Genomic DNA, 14,261 nt, shown 5'->3' with positions numbered 1-14,261 from the left:
GTTTTTTGTTACAGTGGCCAGAGCTGACGAATATATACAGGCACCATTCCTCATTCTTCAGGTCTGGCCTTAAATATTCACTGAATCATTTAACAAAGGTCACGGCCAAATACTGTTGCAGGAGCTCTACAGACAATCATCTCATCTTTCACTCAGCGAAACCTCTGAAACAATGTCATGTTTCCTGATGATGTGTTTGCAAACCATCTTGGTATTCTGCATATTTAGAAACCACAGATCCATGGAATTCTGTCATGCATTCCCTCAACAAATACTAATGGGAACCTACTTCATTCCACACACTGCGGCAGACACTTGAAATATGTAAAGGAACAAAAATAGACACACATCCTTGCCCTCCGGAGTAGTCTCTGCTTCCATTGTCACTCGCAGTCTCTGGCGTGTAGCAAATGCTTAAGAAATGCCTGTGGAATGAATTACTGAATTATATATATATTTCTTTCTTTTTGTCTTTTTAGGGCCACACCTGCAGCATATGGAGGTTTCTAGGCTAGGAGTTGAATTGGAGCTGTAGCCTCTGGGCTGCATCACAGCCACAGCAATGCCAGATCCGAGCCTGTCTTCGACCTACACCACAGCTCATGGCAATGCCAGATACTTAAACCACTGAGTGAGGCCAGGGATGGAACCTGTGTCCTCATGGATACTAGTCAGACTCATTTCCACTGAGCCACATGGCAGGCGCTCCCTAAATCAGAATTTGAATCTAGTATCTCTTGGACCTGAAGTTCTTTTCTGCAGGATCCTTAAGCATAAATAATCACTGCTACAGAGAGCAGACAAAAGGGCCCAGGGTTTGGGACGTCATGAGGGCAGGAATTCGCCCCTCCATTCATTCACTTGTTTATTCAGTCAACAACCAATGCATCAGGGCTGGATCTTATGTCCAGCAAAGCAGTAGAACTTGTCCAAGGTCACAGAGCTGGGTTTTCAAGGTCACAGAGCTAAGAGCAGAGTCTAGCGTGAGGGATCCTACCTATGCTTTCTATCCCAGGAAGACCCCCTTTCTGAGGAGGGGGACTCAGCTTGTCCCCATCAGTTGGAGGGGGACAGTCCCTGGTCTCAGCTGTCCCAGCTCTGGTTGTGGGAGAAGATCTCAGTCTGGTGGGGGGTATGCAGAGCCCGTTCTCAGGGGGCCCCCAATCTGATGGGAGGGGGAGGCCACTCCACACGGATGGGGAGGAGCCGGAGAAGACATGCAGCATGAAACAAGCAACCCACGTCCACTCAAATGAGGCGACGAGTCCACGGGTCTTTCTGAAAAGCAAGGACATTTTCAGCAAGTGAATGCTGGGGGCCGGGGGCAGGGCAGTTGTAGACAAGGGGAAGCAGGGAAGGGACGTTCCCCCTCTCTGTCCCTCCTTCTTCCAGAAGGGCATTTCTGGAAGTCTCCAGTGGGTCTGGGACCTGGGCAGCTGCTCTCTGTGTCTAGGTCTGTCAGCCCCTCAGCTGTCACTCTGCTCCCAAAATAGCAGTGGTGGGGGGAGGGGAGAGGAGGTTGTTTATCTGGGAGGGAGGTGGAGAAGGGGCACGATGGCTGTGCTGAGGAGGGGGGTGTGTGCCAGGGGGTTCCTGTCTTTCTGGATCTTTCGCTCACTCCGTGGGGTCTGAGTGCCTGGGCTGCCGGGACTGCCCCTGGGCTGGGTGCCAGGGCAGAGGTCACTCAGAACCTCCACGTGGTAATGACTGTCCAGTCTGGGGCGGGGGAGGGCCCTGAGTATCAATGACAGACTCCAGGGGCACCTGCCCCTATGGCCAAATATGGTCTGGAGCCACTGGCGGGGGTGATAAAGTCTCCTGGGTGGGGGCTGGGAGGCGCAGGCGGACGCTGGCCGGCTGGGGGTGCACAGAGCGCTCAGAGGAGAAGCACCCCGGGAAGACAAACTGACAGCATCCTCCTCCTGAGAAAGTGAGCTGGCCTGGGGTGTTCCTCTGAGTGGCGAGGGGGATCCAGCCCTTTTAAGACCCTTGAGAATTGAGAATTCAGGCCCTTGGTGTGGTGGCTTTACCCGTCCAGCTGGGAGGGAGAGAGAGGGAGGCCCCAGGGGCCCTGAGACCCCTCTCAGCTCCGGCCACGCTCCGAGCAAATGCTGGGATGTCCTTGGGGTAATGCGTTTGCAGGTGACGGGGTGGGTCCCTCCGGGGCAGCAACCTCCCCTTCCAGCCTGGTGGGTGGCGACCCTGGAGCTCCAGACCTCATGCTCCTCTCCCTTGACAGATGGCCGAGGCGGAAGCCGTGCAGCTGAAGGAGGAGGGCAACCGGCATTTCCAGCTCCAGGACTACAAGGCGGCCACAGAGAGCTACAGCCAGGCCCTGAAGCTCACCAAGGATAAGGCCCTGCAGGCCACGCTCTATCGGAACCGGGCGGCCTGTGGCCTGAAAACGGTCCGGGGTGGGGAGGGGCGCGGGGCTGAGGGCCGGGGCTGGGATGCAGGCACGCCCACCCCCTGGACCCCTCAGGTTGGAGAAGGGTGCCTCGCACTGTTTATGTTCCCATCACCCGACCCACTCCCCTGGGAACCAGCCTAACGGGAACCGGCATCAAGACAGAGGCTTTTTAGAGTTCTCCCTGTGGCTCGGTAGGTTAAGAACCCGACTAGGATGCATGAGATGCAGGTTCAATCCCTGGCCTAGCTCAGTGAGGTAATGATCCAGCATTGCCACAAGCTGAGGCCTAGGGCATAGGTTTTGGATGTGGCTTGGATCTGGCATTGCTGTGGCTGTGGCGTGTCGCTGTGGCATTGGCCTGGGCCTACAGCGCCAATGCAACCCCCAGCCTAGGAACCTCCATATGCCTCCGGTACAGCCCTAAAAAGACGTATAATTATTTTGTGGCATCTTAACTAGAGACTGTGAGGCCACTCATTGCTTTTGTCATGCCTATATCGGAGGTGAGAAACTCAAGACTCGGAGTTCCCGCTGTGGTGCTCTGGGTTAAGAATCCGACCTAGCGCTAGGGTTGCTTCGGGAGGCTCGGGTTTGATCCCCAGCCTGGTGCAGTGGGTTAAAGGATCCAGCTTTGCTACATAGCTCAGATTCAATCCCTGGCCCAGGAACTTGCATATGCTGTGGATGCAGCCGTAAACATTTTTTAAAAATTAAAAAAAAAAAGAAAAGAAAGAAACTTAAGACTCGGGAAAAGAGAAAGGGGCAGAAAATTTATCAGAGAATGTAATCTCTGAAACACAGTCCTAAACAAGATAAAGAAGTCCACACCAAGACACATTAATGTGTCAACAATTAAAGAGAAAGAGGGAATCATAGAAGCAATAAAATAAAAGCAATTAGTTATGTACAAGGTACTCCCATTACCATTGGCTGACTTTTCAGTAGCCTTTGCAGACCAGAGGGGAAGGAAAAGAAGGAAGGAAGGAAGGAAAGAAGGAAGAAAGAAAGAATGGAAGGAAGGAAGGAAAGAAAAGAGTTCCCATTGTGGTGCAGCAGAAGTGAATCCCACTAGTAACCATGAGATGCAAGTTCAATCCCTGGCCTCGTTCCGTGGGTTAAGGATCTGGCGTTGCTGCGGCTGTGGCGTAGGAAGGCAGCTGTAGCTCCGATTCGACCCCTAGCCTGGGAACCTCCATGTGCCTTGGGTGCGGCCCTAAAGAGCAAAAAAAAAAAAAAAAAAAAAAAAAAAGAGAGAGAGAGAGAGAGAGAGGAAGGAATAACTCAAGACCCAGAGGAGGGCTCAATAACTTACCCAAACTGCAGGTGGTTAGTAGCAGAGCTGGGGTCAAACCCGAGTTTGCCTGATGCCCAAGCCGGTCCAGTTCTCCATGCCCAGTGAGGGGTGGTACCCTGGCCTCTGACAGCAGCACCCGACAGCAAGCCTGCTCTCCTCACCGCGGGGACCCACTCTAACTGTCTCTGTGCTGGGCTCACACTAACTAGCTTTCTTCTTTCTCCATTTCTCAGGAGAGCTATGTTCAGGCGGCTTCAGACGCCTCCAGAGGTGAGCCCCCCTCGCTCTGACCTTGCCCCCCTCCCCGCCCCCTTCGCATCCTGTTTTGCCTAAGAGGTTCTTGATACCCGCAGGAATTACAATTGTATAAATGCCGTCCTTGCCCCTGTAGGTGGGGCTTCAGATGCCCCAACCTTTTGTGAAAGGTGAGCACCAGATGAGCCATCCCAAGTCAAATTTTTTGGCCACCCGAGGCATGTGGAGTTCCCAGCCAGGGATCAGATCTGAGCTGCAGCAACACTGGCTCCTTTAACGCACTATGCCAGGCCAAGGACCAAACCTGTGTCCTGGTGCTGCAGAGACACCACCTACTGATTCTTTTGCAGCACAGCGGGAAGTCCCTACATGTTAGATATGCTGGGGCAGCTTCTTTTCTTAGAAGGATGCTTCCAGAAGCCATTGGTCAGAGTCATGACACAGCCACTTTGTTGTAAATTAGGATATGTTCATGGGAGGCGGGCTGGGGTGGGGGCTCCCCAGAACCAGGGCAGCAACCTGGTCTACTTTGGGAGGCCGGGCTTCCTGAAGGGAAGAGGGAGGCGCTATTCCATTCCACAGACACTAGGAGAAATAAACCTACATCAACGGCAGCCTTGGACTGCCGCAAGTTCTATGAGAACTTAGACTTAAGAGCATGATCAAAATGGGAAGGCTTTGGAGTTCCCACTATGATAAGCAGGTTAAGAATCCGACTAGTATCCATGAGGTTGTGGGTTCAATCCCTGCCCTCGCTCAGTGAGTTAAGGATCTGGTGTTGCTGTGAGGTGTGGTGTAGGTTGCAGACTAGGCTCGGGTCTGGCATTGCTGCGGCTGTGGAGCAGGTTGGCAGCTGCAACTCCAATTCAAACCCTATCCTGGGAACTTCCAAATGCCACAGATGCGGCCCTAAATAAGACAAAAAAAAAAATTGGGGGGTGGGGGGGACTTCCCTTGGTTGCATTTTTAAGAAATATACTATTGCAGAATTGAGGGATTCTTTTCTGCATGGGTCTGTGTTGGGTTTTGATCTGGTCACTACTTTTTTTTTGAGGAGAAACAGAGGTAGTCTCTGGAGTGATTTCAGAAGGGAGGGACCCAGCTGGATAGGGGACAGGAAGCATGTCCTGTGAAGAGCAGTGAGGGAGGTGGCAATATTTAGCTCAGGGAAGGAACTCCCAGGTGGGGCCGGGAAACTGCGTCCAAATACCTAAAGGCTGTCACAAGGAGGAAGGATCAGATTTCAACTCAGGGCTTCCAGGGCAGGACTTCAGATAACAGGGCAAAGTTATGGGGAGATTTATTTCGGGGAAGAAGAGGGAAGGGCTTTCTGAAGGAGCTGTCTGCCTTGAAGGAGGGAGCTCCCCACCACTGGAGGTATGCAAGCTGGATGAGCGCTTGGCAAGGATCACAGAGCAGAGACAGGAGCAGCCCGGGTTGGACAAGATAACCCTTAAACTCGCCTTCTCCCTTGAGACTGTGATTCTCACCGCCTCCCTAACAAAGGGGAGCCTTGGACCAGACACCCCACATGGGTGCATGTTCTTCAGGAGAGACACGGAAGCCCTGGAGTTGGGGGCTGCCTTGGGGGAGGGAGGAAAGGGGTCTGCGGCCCGGCCCCCTGAGGCCTTGCCTGTCTCCCGCACCAGCCATCGACATCAACTCCTCGGATATCAAGGCTCTGTATCGGCGATGCCAGGCCCTGGAGCACCTGGGGAAGCTGGACCAAGCCTTCAAGGACGTGCAGCGTTGTGCCACCCTGGAGCCACGGAACCAGAACTTCCAGGAGACGCTGAGGAGGCTCAACACCAGCATCCAGGAGAAAGTGAGTCGAAGCCCTTCCATAAGCCTTGGCGACCTCTCCTGGTTCCTGGTAGGAGCAGTTAGGGAAGCAGGACATCAGGGATGGGTTGGCCACTTTCACACCCCTGGGTGGAGTGGGCACGTAGCACGGAACAACTGAGCAGGTGCACCCGTGCGTGTTGGGATGCTGTGATGCTTGTTCCAGGGAGTAAGCCAGCCAGGACTGGAACACCAGTCTTTTAAATTCCAAGTGGAGGCTTTCTTTAAAAAAACTGCAACTTAGGGCGTTCCCGTCGTGGCGCAGTGGTTAACGAATCCAACTAGGAACCATGAGGTTGCGGGTTCAGTCCCTGGCCTTGCTCAGTGGGTTGAGGATCCGGCGTTGCCGTGAGCTGTGGTGTAGGTTGCAGATGCGGCTTGGATCCCGAGTTGCTGTGGCTGTGGCGTAGGCCATTGGCTACAGCTCCGATTCAACCCCTAGCCTGGGAACCTCCATATGCCGAGGGAGCGGCCCAAAGAAATAGCAAAAAGACAAAAAAATAAAATAAAATAAAATCAAAAAACTGCAACTTAGTATATTTGCAACATGATCTTCCTCTTTTTCTAGGAGGACAAAAGCCACAGTAGAAACCTAGGAGCTGGGGGAAGGGTATTGCTGGGGATAGAAGAGAACCAGGAGCCAGTCGGAATGGGGAATCTTTTCTAGAAAAGTGGAGTACGGGGAGTTCCCTAAGTGGCTCAGCAGTTAATGAATCTGACTAGGACCCATGAGGATGCAGGTTCGATCCTTGGCCTCACTCAGAGGGTTAAGGATCTGGCATTGCCATGAGCTGTAGTGTAGGTTGCAGACGTGGCTCAGATCCTGCGTTGCTGTGGCTGTGGTGTAGGTTGGCGGCTGCAGCTCTGATTCAACCCCTAGCTTGGGAACTTCCACATGCCACGGGTGTGGCCCTAAAATAGCAAAAAAAAAAAAAAAAAAAAAGAAAAGAAAAGAAAAGTGGAGTACGCTCTGGAGAACTTGGACCAGAGGTGAGGAATCCTGCACCCTTGTCCTGGATTAGTTCCCACTTTTCTGAGGGGTCTCTTGGGGGAATCGGTTCCCCCACTGTAAGAACAGGAAGGTAATTGATCACGCAGCTCTGTGCCCCTAGTCCTGGTCCTGTGTGCCTGCGGCAGCTCTAGGATGGAAACACAGCACCCTGTCTGGAGTGCACACTCAGGGCGGACAAACTGCAGACTGAGGGGTGATCAGACAGAAAGAGACTCGGAGACTTTGAAAAACTTACAGCTACCAAAGGGGACTGGCGGGGGAGGGGAGAGATGGACTGGGGGTTTGGGACGGACATACGTACCCCGTGGCATATGGAGTGACTGGCCAGCGGGGACCTGCTGTGTAGCACAGAAAACGCTATCCAGCTTTCTGTGATCTTCTATGTGGGAAAGGAATCTGAAAGAGAAGAGGTATGTGAACGTGTGTCCCTGAGTCACTTTGTTGTGCAGCAGAAATGATCACAACCTTGTACATCGACTAAACTTGAAAAAAAGAAAAAAAAAAAAAAGGGTGATCAGAGAAGGGGCGGTGAAAGACATACCCCACCCCCTAAAAGGAAATGAAGCCAGGATGGAACTGGGTGGCCCTGTGGACCGGCGACACAAAGCAGTGGGAGGTACAGAGGAGCTGGCAGGATGGGGCTGATGACTGGTTAGGGCATTTTATGAAAGCGTCAGGGCATCAGGGTTGGGGTAGGGATAGTGAGGGATGTGACCTTCAAAAAGAATGGTTTTAATTTTCTTGAAGAGGTGCTTGAAAACTGCTACAGATTTCTGATCTTGGAGACATATCTCTGTTTTTGCCCTTATTTAAATGTCTAATAGCTAATTGTTTACCGGACTGCAAAATTGGGGTGATGTAATGAGATCCTGCTGCATAGCACTGGGAATGATGTGTGGTCACTTATGATGGAACATGATGGAGGAGAATGTGGGAAACAGAATGTCTCTATGTATGTGTGACTGGGTCACTTTGCTGTGCAGGAGAAAATGGACAGAACACTGTCAACCAGCTATAGTGGAAAAATTAAAAATCCTTAAAACATAAAAACAATTCAACATATTAAAAAAATTGGGGGTGATGATTCTTTGCATTCCAAGACTTTTGAAGCCCCAAAGGGACAGCAAATGTAACTAGACTGAAAGCAGTGTGGGGCAGGGACTTGATTTTGTTCACCATTCTATCCCCAGCCTCTGACCCATAGTATTTGCTCAGTAAATGTTTGTTGAATGAATGAATGAAGGATGGAGGGAGGCAGGAAGACTAGATACCCTAATATTAACTGAGATGAACTTTATGTGGAACCGACTGAAATAATGTGGACCCTTGCCCTGCCTCCTTCCCCACCATCTCCCTCTTCTTTCCTCAGCTCCGTGTGCAGTTCTCCACAGACTCGAGAGTGCAGAAGATGTTTGAGATTCTCCTGGACCCAAACAGTGAAGCTGATTTACTGGAGAAGGTGCGTGCTAAGCAACAAGCAGGCCAGCAGAGGGCGCTCTTGGGCCATGCCTATGCAGGAGCTGGAGCTGGAGGCAGCTCTTGGGGCAAAGTGGGCAAAGATGGGCCAAACGTTAAGCACTTTAGAAAATAGCATGAACTGTAAGAAGGTCCAGGAGTAAGATGAGACCAATGAGGAGAGTCATGCAGCGGGGTCGGATCCTGGATTTTTTTTCATTGCATTGATTTTGATATTTTACAATATCACATTAAATATAATTCATCTTGATTGCAGAGGTTTTTGGTGCCCCTGTACATTCTGCACACAAAGGGAGATCTTCACCCGTGTTTTGGCCCTGAGAAACAATGATACATGCAAATTGTTTTATTCCATTTCAAAATATTGCAAAGGGTCATTCTGAAATATGAAAATATTTATTCATAATATCATCTTCTTAGCCAAATTTGTTGCATTTTTGATCCATTTTTTAATGTCCCTTCTAGTCCTTCTTTAGAGGAAAAGAATGAACATCTGAATATTTATAAGAACTTGACAGGCAATGGGGAATTTTTGTTGACTATGTTTTATGGTCTGTAAGTCTCTCCTAATATGCAAATATCTTTAATAACAAACTCTTATGTGGACTTAATGAGTTGTTATAGATAAATGCTCTTTGAAAAATGCAAAGCCCTTGACTGACAGAGCGAAGATGGTTCTGCTGATGCTTACCTGAAATTCTCTAATCAGCCTCCACCCAGCATCTTTCTCCCCATCTATTTGCCCACCACCTCTTTTCCTGCCTCTTAATTTCTTCGCCCACAGCCCTAGGATCTCAGGTTCTGCTTTTTAGGGCCAAACCCATGGCATATGGAGGTTCCCAAGCTAGGGGTCTAATCAAAGCTACAGCTGCCAGCTTATGCCAGAGCCACAGCAACGCCAGATCCAAGATGCATCTGCAACCCACACCAGAGCTCAGGGCAACGCTGGATCCTTAACCCACTGAACGAGGCCAGGGATCGAACTCACGACCTCATGGTTCCTAGTCGGATTCGTTTTCCCTGTGCCACTGGATCCCAGCCCTTTTAAGAGATTCCCATCCATAGTTGGTTGGCTACAGTTACAGAGGGCCAGCTGTACTACACCATTTTATAGAAGGGACTTAAGCATTTGCAGATTTTGTTATCCTAGGGGATCCTGGAACCACTCCCCTGTGCATGACTGTATATGTATATATATATTCCCAAGGTGGAAGGCTTTAGGGTGGGGAAACTCTTGAAAACCCAACTCAACTGTCTCTTTTTACAGACAGGAATCTGGGGCCCAGAGAGGTGGTGTGACTTGCCCAAGGCCACACAGCTAGCATATGGCAGAATCAGCACTCAAACCAAGGGCAGAGGTGGAAGCAGGAGTTCCTGTTGTGGTTCAGCGAGTTAAGGATTTGGCATAGTGTCTGTGAGGATGTAGGTTCGATCCTTGGCCTCACTCAGTGGGTTAAGCATCCAGCACTGCTGCAAGCTGCAGTGTAGTTTGCAGATATGGCTTGCATCTGGTGGAAAAAAAGGGAAAAAAAGAAATGGAAGCAAAGCAAGGGAGTTATTTGATCTAGAGCTTAAGCAGTTTCATTATTTGGGAAAGGCTCATTAGCTGTTTGTGATTGTTTGTCCTTACGTTTCAACTTCTTAACCTTGAGGCAATGCAGGATTAGGTTTGGGTTTGCCTATATAGATGCTTAGGCATTGAAACCACCTCAGACTAATGCCCTCCTTGTTTAATTAATTTAAATTTAAAATCCACCCCCCCTTTGTCTTTTTAGGGCCTCGCTTATGGCATATGGAAGTTCCTAGGCTAGGGGTCGAATTGGAGGTACAGCTGCCAGCCTGCGCCACAGCCACAGCAACGTGGGATCTGAGCTGCTTCTGCCACCTACACCACAGCTCACAGCAATGGCAGATCCTTAGCCCTGTGAGCAAGGCCAGGGATCGAACCTGGGTCCTTATGGAAACTAGTCGGGTTCATTACCACTGAGCAACGATGGGAACACCTTTCTCCCTTTTAAAAGACCTTATCCACAGGCGTATATATACACAGTTTTATTTTAGCCTACATACAATCAGAGTGAACTTGCCATCTGTTTCTGCTTACCAAGGTTTTTTCCAAGTTGCTCCTGAGTCTTTTCATTTATGACTTTAACCATATATTTCACCCAGTTGGCCTTTGTTGCAAGTTATTCTGTTTCTTGCTTTGAATTATGTTCTTGGACTATGTCCCCAGGGATCAGATCATGGGGTGAAAAAATAGAGAGCTGTTTGGAAGACCTAGTCCTTGCACCAGCCCCTGCCCTTGGCTCAAGGCCAAGGCCTCCAGAGCCAAACGTCCCTCATGACCTTCCTTGTTTCCTCCCTCCCTCAGGCCGCCAACAACCTCATTGTCCTAGGCCGTGAGGAAGCAGGGGCCGAGAGAATCTTCCAGAACAACGGTGTGGCCCTCCTGCTGCAGCTTGTGGACACTAAGAGGCCTGAGCTGATGCTGGCGGCCGTGCGGACCCTGTCGGGCATGTGCAGTGGCCACCGAGCTAGGGTGAGGGCAGGGGGTGGGGTCCTGGCTGCCAGTCTGAGGACCTGGCCTTGACATGTGGGCGGGGTGGGGCTGGCATGAATAGACCTTGATAAAGTATCGCCTGCCCATGACTTGGGTGGTCTGGTCCCAGATTCAGCGGAGATCCACCCTCTTGTTTTACCTTGGAGCTGGGAATGGGTCTGAGAAGTTGACTGAAAGTGGTTTATGAGGAAGAGTTGAATGCAAAGGCTATGCTCTTTTATATCTTTCATTCCTAAGTCTTCAAAATCCAGTGTGCATTGCGGCAGCATCTCTGTGTGGATTCCCCGCATTGCACGTGTTCTGTGCCTCCCCTGTGACAATGGCTGGGAGTTGAACAGCGCAGCTCCACCTCTGGGAAGGGGCATGGCTGTGTCAGGGGCCTTCCCAGGCCACGAGCCCCACGAGGCCTGGGCGTTAAGTCCCAACTGCACCAGCCGGCTGTCGCCGTTCCCTCGCCTGCATGGCAGCTGGAAGGGAAGGGCAGGCAGCTGACTGTGCTTCTTGCCGGGGGCATCTAGGCCACAGCGATTCTCCACGCAGTCCGGATAGACCGAATCTGCAGCCTCATGGCCGTGGAGAACGAGGAGATGTCACTGGCCGTCTGCAACCTGCTCCAGGCCATCATTGACGCTCTGTCCGGGGAGGACAAGCGGGAGCACCGAGGGAAGGAGGAGGCCCTGGTTCTGGGTAGGAGACAGGCTTCTGTTTTGGTTCCGGGTGGGGGGTGGAGGCCAGGAAGTGTCAGTTACCACCTTGGACTGGGTGTTGCCGGAGGTGGCCTGGTTTTATTTTATTTTATTTATTTTCTCTATCCTACTCTATTCCATTCTATTCTATCCTACTCTATTCCATTCCATTCCCTTCCCTTCCGTTCCATTCCATTTTTATTCTATTCTGATGGCCATACCCACGGCATATGGAAGTTCCCAGGCTAGGGGGTCAACTGGAGATGCAGCTGCCAGCTTACACCACAGCCACAGCAACACAGGATCTGAGCCGTGACTGTGACCTACACCGCAGCTCACAGCAATGCCAGGTCTTTTTTTTTTTTTTTTTTTTTTTTTTTTTTTTTTTTTTGTCTTTTTGCTATTTCTTGGGCCGCTCCCGCGGCATATGGAGGTTCCCAGGCTAGGGGTCAAATCGGAGCTGTAGCCACCGGCCTACGCCAGAACCACAGCAACGCGGGATCCGAGCCGTGTCTGCAACCTATACCACAGCTCACGGCAACGCCGGATCCTTAACCCACTGAGCAAGAGCAGGGATTGAACCCTCAACCTCATGGTTCCTAGTCGGATTCGTTAACCACTGCGCCACGACGGGAACTCCGCAATGCCAGATCTTTAACCCACTGATGGAGGCCACAGAGATCGAACCTGCATCCTCATGGAGACTAGCCGGGTTTGTAACCCACTGAGCCACAATGGGAACCCTGGTCCAGTTTTATTTTTACAGCTATTTTCTGAGTATAAAAGTAACAGGCACGGCAGCATTATTTACAACAGCGAAAGGGAGAAGCAGCCCAAGTGTCCATTGATGGCTGAGCGGATAAACAAATTGTGGTGTCTGTGCCTACAGTGGAATATCATTCAGTCTTAACAAGGAAGGAGACTCTGACCCATGCCATGGCGTGGATGAACCTTGAGGACATTATGTCAAGTGAAATAAGCCAGTCACAAAAAGAAATACTGTGATTCCATGAACACGCGGTTTCTAAAACAGTCAAACTCAGAGAAACGGAAAGAAGAATGACAGTTGCCAGGAGCAGGGGGAGGAGCAAATGAGAAGCTGTTGACTCTTCGGTTTTGCAAGAGGAGAAAAGTTCTGTGAGTGGATGGTGGTGATGGTGGCACAGCGATGTGAAGCTACTTAATGCCACCGAACCGTGCACTTTATTTTTATTTTTTATTTATTTTTTGTCTTTTTAGGGCCACACCCACGGCATACGAAGTTCCCAGGCTAGGGGTTGAATCAGAGCTGTAGCTGCTGGCCTTACACCACAGCCACAGCAGCGCAGGATCCAAGCATGCTTGTGACCTACTGCACAGTTCATAGCACTGCTGGATCCTTAACCCGCTGAGTGAGGCCAGGGATTGAACCTTCGTCCTCATGGATGCTAGTCAGATCTGTTTCCACTGAGCCACGATGGGAACTCCTGAACTATACACTGTATTCTATGAGTATTATTTTTGGCTGCACTTGTGGCATGTGGAGGTTTCCGGGCCAGGGACGGACCCCGCGCCACAGCAGCCACTCGAGCTGATGCAGGGACAACGCTGGGTCCTTAACCCGCTGTGCCACAAGAGAACTCCATACACTGTATACTTTAAAGTGGTTACAAGAGCAAATTTTATTTTATGTATGTTTTACTACAATTTGAAAAAGTACCAGAGACTCATTGGAAACATCAGGAAAATTTAGAAATAAGTAAATGAAAAAAAACCCCAACCTGTAATCACCCCTATAGTTAATTACCATTATCACTGCCATGTATCTCCCTCTAGGCTTTTTGCTCTCCATCCATATAAATATCTATTCAACAAAGTTGGAATTCAGCCATGGGGAGTTTTGTGTTTTTCTCCTTTCTGAACGTTACATTAGTATTGCATACCATTTAATAGGCCTAAAGAGAATTCCTTTCAACTTGAATAATTATTAGCCTTTGTCTCATCCCTACATATATGCACATGCAAACTCAGGCTTCTTCCTGTACATCCAGGTTCTACACATTATTGCCTTGCCTGGGAAGGTCACAGAGGCAGGTGCACTCATAGGAAACGTGATCTTGGAATTCCTGTTGTGGCTCAGCAGGTTAGGAACTCGACTAATATCCATGATTCCTGGCCTCGGTCAGTGGGTTAAAGATCCAGTGTTGCCATCAGTGGTGTAGGGCTCAGATGCCGCTCGGATCTGGTGTTGCTGTGGCTATGGTGTAGGACGGCAGCTGCAGCTCTGATTCGTTCCATAGCCTGGAAACCTCCCTATGCCATGAGTGAGGCCCTAAAAAGATGAAGGAAAAAAAAAATCCCCAGTGGGCAGGGAAGACCTGGCATCCAGGCAAAGGCTTGCACTTCAAGCTCCCAGCATGTCTGAATCTGCAAGGAGTAAGATGTCTGTAAGGAGTTGAATTTCCTCTCTGCAAAACATTTTATGACATCAGTGTATTCAGAAGGGCATGAAGCATCTGTGGATCCCTGCCAGTTAATGCCTGGGAGTGAAGAACTTTCTAAGCATCAGAGCTATTCTAGAATGGAATGGGCTCATATCAAAGCTACAGTGAAGTATCGCTTCACTCTGGTCAGAATGGCCATCATCAAAAAGTCTACAAATAACAAATACTGGGAGTTCCCGCCAGTCCCTGTAGTGGGTTAAGAATCTGACTGCAGGGTTAAGGATCTGGCGTTGCCGTGAGCTG

The 14,261-nt window shown here is 50.2% G+C and overlaps 1 protein-coding gene across 2 annotated transcripts in view; it reads left to right on the top strand.

The window, feature by feature from the left end:
- Window positions 1–1,835: 1,835 nt before the first annotated feature.
- Window positions 1,836–14,261, top strand: part of UNC45B (unc-45 myosin chaperone B) — a 34,437-nt gene continuing 22,011 nt past the window's right edge. The window contains 7 exon segments of one of the 2 annotated variants that reach the window (NM_001113442.2): window positions 1,836–1,930; window positions 2,240–2,407; window positions 3,938–3,974; window positions 5,609–5,784; window positions 8,183–8,272; window positions 10,661–10,828; window positions 11,368–11,536. In NM_001113442.2, coding sequence (NP_001106913.1) covers window positions 2,240–2,407; window positions 3,938–3,974; window positions 5,609–5,784; window positions 8,183–8,272; window positions 10,661–10,828; window positions 11,368–11,536 — 808 coding nt within the window. In that variant the 5' untranslated portion in view covers window positions 1,836–1,930. 2 annotated transcript variants of the gene reach the window in all.

Source organism: Sus scrofa, chromosome 12, assembly GCF_054392235.1.
Source record: "Sus scrofa isolate SSC_HxYL_T2T_F1_AM1 chromosome 12, Sscrofa_HxYL_maternal_Yorkshire_Landrace_v2.0, whole genome shotgun sequence".
In the NCBI taxonomy this organism is placed as follows: domain Eukaryota; kingdom Metazoa; phylum Chordata; class Mammalia; order Artiodactyla; family Suidae; genus Sus; species Sus scrofa.
This window is presented reverse-complemented; position numbering and strand designations above follow the sequence as displayed.